The sequence below is a fragment of the Protomyctophum parallelum genome (genome assembly GCF_964188405.1).
Source record: "Protomyctophum parallelum genome assembly, chromosome: 13".
NCBI lineage: Eukaryota > Metazoa > Chordata > Actinopteri > Myctophiformes > Myctophidae > Protomyctophum > Protomyctophum parallelum.
The window spans coordinates 29230420-29236384 of NC_139708.1; the positions used below are offsets into that span (position 1 = coordinate 29230420).

At 43.1% G+C, this 5965-nt stretch overlaps 1 protein-coding gene across 1 annotated transcript in view; it reads left to right on the forward strand.

The window, feature by feature from the left end:
• Positions 1-1663: 1663 nt before the first annotated feature.
• The window catches only part of nsfa (N-ethylmaleimide-sensitive factor a), a gene marked incomplete at its 5' end in the record, with an annotated part of 27808 nt that continues 23506 nt past the window's right edge, over positions 1664-5965 (forward strand). Inside the window, one exon of the mRNA XM_083780747.1 lies at positions 1664-1746. Coding sequence (XP_083636873.1) covers positions 1664-1746 — 83 coding nt within the window. The remainder of the gene's footprint in view (positions 1747-5965) is intronic.

Genomic DNA, 5965 nt, shown 5'->3' on the forward strand with positions numbered 1-5965 from the left:
GGTTTTGCACGCATCTAACAAAAGTGAATTTGACTCTGGAAACATGTAGTCTGTATGAACATGACCATGTGTGTATGTTTGAATCTGATATTGCGTTGCATTCAGTTTCCTTCCACTATACTACCTAAAGCGTTTAACCAATCACAGTACTGACACTACAGGTTAATGGGCAGGAACCCTTAGCCTACTATTGACGGAAATTAATTAATAAGATTAATTAATACAAACCTACCGTTGACAGAAATGACCGTATGTGGGTTTTTTGGTGCATAGGCTAGCTGGGGGTCTTACCCAACTTGTCACAAAGTTTCGTTTTGCTGTGATCAATGGTTGGTTCACAATTAAGCACTTTTCTTTGTCTTTAATTAATACTTATACAGGGCAGACAAAGGCATTGGTGGGATTCAGCAGACCAGCTAAGGGGATAGATATGTGGGTGTGGAGATAGAAGCCGTATACCTACTCATTTAACTACTTTAACAAGCATTTCATTTTCTTTGTCATATTGGACACAGTGGGCAATTAGCTGAGACACAATAACTAAGCTGTGGGCTGAAGATATTATAGAAGACCTAGGAGTTGACCCTCTGCCAACTCCTGAACAGCTGTATCACCCACACGGAACGGTGCGAAGGCAAAGCCATGCTATTGTGGCTTGTTATTGTCTGGCTGTATCGTATTGCACTGCATGAGTGCAGTGCTGAATAGAAATACACTCCTGTCCCAATGACCTTCTGTGGGGATTTGCAGGGATGGACCACTAAGCAGGGGAACTGGGAATTGGCATATTATCAAATTGGGTATGAAGGGGAGAAAATATATATTTCTTTTACTTTTTGGGGTTCAGTAGCATAGTCACCATAGCATAGTCTAGCATATGCACTAGCATAGTCATATTTATCTGTTATCTCTGTACCTATTACATGCAAACAAAATAAGTCAGATCTTATGTTGTACTTACTTTAAATCTGTCATATTACCCAAGGAATATGATCTGTGATCATGACTATTACTGTGTCTACCTGATCCTGGGATATCTTTCAGTGAAAATCTCAATAAAAAGATTAAAAAGAAAAAGAAAATAAACTCTAGAAAGATACTCATGCTCTAACTGTGTCACACATCACATGTACTATTGTACTTATGACCTTGCACTGTGTCTTGGTAAAAAAAAGTGCGGTTCCTGACGCTACCCCCAACTCATATGCACAGTTAATCCAAATCAGGTTAAAAGTACAATGTATTGCTGTGACACATGATGCCAATACAACCAGTTTACTTACTTACATCTTGATCTGCTTATGTTGGTGTTTTTTTTCTTAATGTGTTGACAAACAGAGATCTGCTACTAACAGTGATCAGAAGAATAAACCCACTCATCATTTTGAAATATGTCACTGCGGAAAGTTCAACATTTTCACATATACTGTACCTTACTTTACCACAAGAAGAGATTCGTCATAAAAATGGTCACTGTCGGTGTGTCCATGCCGTTGGCTCCCGCTACACCATCCTCTCATGATTTGTCTCGGTCTAGCGAATGGAATTCTCTGGCTTGATATTAAAATGTTGCGTCAAACATTATTTATTATTTGTTGAACTCACATCTCTCTTTTTTTAATCCCCACCCCTCCTCTACCTCCCTTTCTTCATCTTCTAGACCATGCAAGCGGCTCGCTGCCCGACAGATGAGCTGTCTCTGACTAACTGTGCTGTGGTGAGCGAGAAGGATATGCAGTCTGGACAGTGAGTAGTCATCATTGTCAGCTATAATGTCCAAACATTTACTTCATCGTACATCTGTTCATTTGTCTATGAGACTTCCATGCATATTTCCATTCGATAAAGGTTCGGGTAGCTCAGTCCGTAGAGAACTCACCTTTTGAATCACAAGGTTCTGGGTTCGATCCCGTGCAGTAAGTACTGGGAACTGGGGGAAATTTGAGTTATTAGCATAATATGTGACCATACACTTAACATCCTATATAAGGCAAAAAAGTCAAAATGTCATCATTCTTTCAGTAGCATGTGACATGTAACATGTGACATGTAACATGTTTTTATCCACCTTTTCCCAGCAGTTTTTCTTTTCAATTTGGGTTGATCGGATGCCTTTCTACTCTAAAGTATATGTCTAAAGAGCTTTACCAAGGGGTTTCTCATGTCTCCTAGCAACACTACTGACTGTTGAAACCATTATAGTGAAATTGGCCATGGCTGTATGGCTAATAAAATATCTTACTCTTATTCTGTCTGTCTGTCTGTCTGTCTGTCTGTCTGTCTGTCTGTCTGTCTGTCTGTCTGTCTGTCTGTCTGTCTGTCTGTCTGTCTGTCTGTCTGTCTGTCTGTCTGTCTGTCTGTCTGTCTGTCTGTCTGTCTGTCTATACAATTGTATTGCATTCTCATTTAAAAGGATGTTTTCTAGTTAGTAGGTATCACTTAAAAGGATGTTTTCTAGCTAGTAGGTATCATTTAAAAGGATGTTTTCTAGCTAGTAGGTACCATTACCGTACTCTCTGCCCCTTCACCTGACAATTTAACAAGATGGCAGAGAAATGGTACAAGTGTAAATGGTTGTTATTTTAATGCCCACAGGGTTTTGATATGGAATATAAGAAACCTAAATCTTGAGGGCTCTGTCCCTTTCATTATCTTAAATACCAATCCCATTTATATTTGCTTAACCCTGTCTTCTATGCTGAGCCATCCCAAACATCAAATCTTGTTGGAATTAGATGTGCCATATGGGCTTATTTTGATGCAAATGCTGCCCAAAACTCTTCTTCTTTTCATCACTTTTGATGCCATTTTTCACCTCTCAGTTTGTTGTCAAGAATACAACCCAAATTGATAACCTCTTCTTTCCTTGAGATTACTATATCATCAACTCTGACCTCAAAATCAATGCTTTGGACCCAAAACATGTTTGTTATCGGGGAAAAAATGCCAAGTGCGGTTTTAGCTGAGTTCAGTAGATGCCAAGGTAATAGCATGTATCCTTCTGAAATGAGACAGAGACAGTATAATCCCCTCACTGTTACCGTAATCTGTTTCAGACTGAAGCTCATGCAAGGCACTTACAATAACACTTACAAATATAGCTGCAAGCAGCGATAAGGCGGGACCAAGGAGATAGAGAGAGAGAGAGACAGAGAGAGAGAGGACAGAGAGTGTGGAGAGAGAGAGAGACAGAGAGAGAGAGAGAGAGAGAGAGAGAGAGAGAGAGAGAGAGAGAGGGTGGAGACAAAGAGAGAGAGTGGAGACAGAGAGTGTGGAGAGAGAGAGAGGACAGAGAGTGTGGAGACAGAGAGAGGACAGAGAGTGTGGAGACAGAGAGAGGACAGAGAGAGGACAGAGTGTTGAGACAGAGAGAGGACAGAGAGTGTGGAGAGAGAGAGGACAGAGAGTGTGGAGAGAGAGAGAGGACAGAGAGTGTGGAGAGAGAGAGAGGACAGAGAGTGGACAGAGAGTGTGGAGACAGTGAGAGGACAGAGAGAGGACAGAGAGTGTGGAGACAGTGAGAGGACAGAGAGAGGACAGAGAGTGTGGAGACAGAGAGAGGACAGAGAGTGTTGAGACAGAGAGAGGACAGTGTGGAGACAGAGAGAGGACAGAGAGTGTGGAGACAGAGAGAGGACAGAGTGTGGAGAGAGAGAGAGAGGACAGAGAGTGTGGAGACATTGAGAGGACAAAGAGTGTGGAGAGAGAGAGAGAGAGAGAGAGAGGGTGGAGACAGCGAGAGAGTGGAGAGAGAGCTAGAGAGACAGAGAGGACAGAGTGTGGATACAGGGACAGAGAGACACAGGGACAGAGAGTGTGGAGACAGAGAGAGGACAGAGTGTGGAGACAGAGAGAGGACAGAGTGTGGAGACAGAGAGAGGACAGAGAGTGTGGAGAGAGAGAGAGAGGGTGGAGACAAAGAGAGGGTGGAGACAGCGAGAGAGTGGAGAGAGAGCTAGAGAGACAGAGAGGACAGAGTGTGGATACAGGGACAGAGAGACACAGGGACAGAGAGTGTGGAGACAGAGAGAGGACAGAGTGTGGAGACAGAGAGAGGACAGAGTGTGGAGACAGAGAGAGGACAGAGAGTGTGGAGAGAGAGAGAGAGGGTGGAGACAAAGAGAGGGTGGAGACAGAGAGAGAGTGGAGAGAGAGCGAGAGAGACAGAGTGTGGAGACAGTGAGAGGACAGAGTGTGGAGACAGTGAGAGGACAGAGTGTGGAGACAGTGAGAGGACAGAGTGTGGAGACAGTGAGAGGACAGAGTGTGGAGACAGAGAGATGACAGAGAGTGTGGAGACAGAGAGAGGACAGAGTGTGGAGACAGTGAGAGGACAGAGTGTGGAGACAGAGAGAGGACAGAGTGTGGAGACAGAGAGAGGACAGAGTGTGGAGACAGAGAGAGGACAGAGAGTGTGGAGACAGTGAGAGGACAGAGTGTGGAGACAGAGAGAGGACAGATAGTGTGGAGACAGAGAGAGGACAGAGAGTGTGGAGACAGTGAGAGGACAGAGTGTGGAGACAGTGAGAGGACAGAGTGTGGAGACAGAGAGAGGACAGAGTGTGGAGACAGAGAGAGGACAGAGTGTGGAGACATTGAGAGGACAGAGAGTGTGGAGACAGAGAGAGGACAGAGTGTGGAGACAGAGAGAGGACAGAGTGTGGAGACAGAGAGAGGACAGAGTGTGGAGACAGAGAGAGGACAGAGTGTGGAGACAGAGAGAGGACAGAGAGAGGACAGAGAGTGTGGAGACATAGAGAGGACAGAGTGTGGAGACAGAGAGAGGACAGAGTGTGGAGACAGAGAGAGGACAGAGAGAGGACAGAGAGTGTGGAGACAGAGAGAGGACAGAGAGTGTGGAGACAGTGAGAGGACAGAGTGTGGAGACAGAGAGAGGACAGAGAGTGTGGAGACAGTGAGAGGACAGAGTGTGGAGACAGTGAGAGGACAGAGTGTGGAGACAGAGAGAGGACAGAGTGTGGAGACAGTGAGAGGACAGAGTGTGGAGACAGTGAGAGGACAGAGTGTGGAGACAGTGAGAGGACAGAGTGTGGAGACAGAGAGAGGACAGAGTGTGGAGTCAGTGAGAGGACAGAGTGTGGAGACAGAGAGAGGACAGAGTGTGGAGACAGTGAGAGGACAGAGTGTGGAGACAGAGAGAGGACAGAGAGTGTGGAGACAGAGAGAGGACAGAGAGTGTGGAGACAGTGAGAGGACAGAGAGAGGACAGAGAGAGTGGAGACAGAGAGAGGACAGAATACACTTATTACACTATTACACTTATTACACTATTACACTACTATTACACTATTAGACTTATTACACTATTACACTACTATTACACTATTAGACTTATTACACTATTACACTACTATTACACTATTACACTACTATTACACTATTACACTACTATTATACTACTATTACACTAATTCACTAATATTACACTATTACACTATTACACTATTACACTAAATACACTTATTACACTATTACACTACTATTACACTATTACACTATTAGACTTATTACACTATTACACTACTATTACACTTATTACACTATTACACTTATTACACTATTACACTACTATTACACTTATTACACTATTACACTTATTACACTACTATTACACTTATTACACTATTACACTTATTACACTATTACACTTATTACACTATTACACTACTATTACACTTATTACACTATTACAAATTTAGACTTAATACACAATTTCACTATTACACTATTGCACTACTATTACACTCATTACACTATTACACTAAATAAACTTATTACACTTATTACTCTATTACAGTTACTAGTATCTCTATTAGAGAGAGAGATAGAGATAGAGAGAGAGAGAAAGAACAATATGCACAAATAAGAATCACAGGCTGAGTTGTCACTACCCGGATTTGAACCAGTGACCCTGTGGTCCAAAGGTGAGAGCTCTACCGACTGA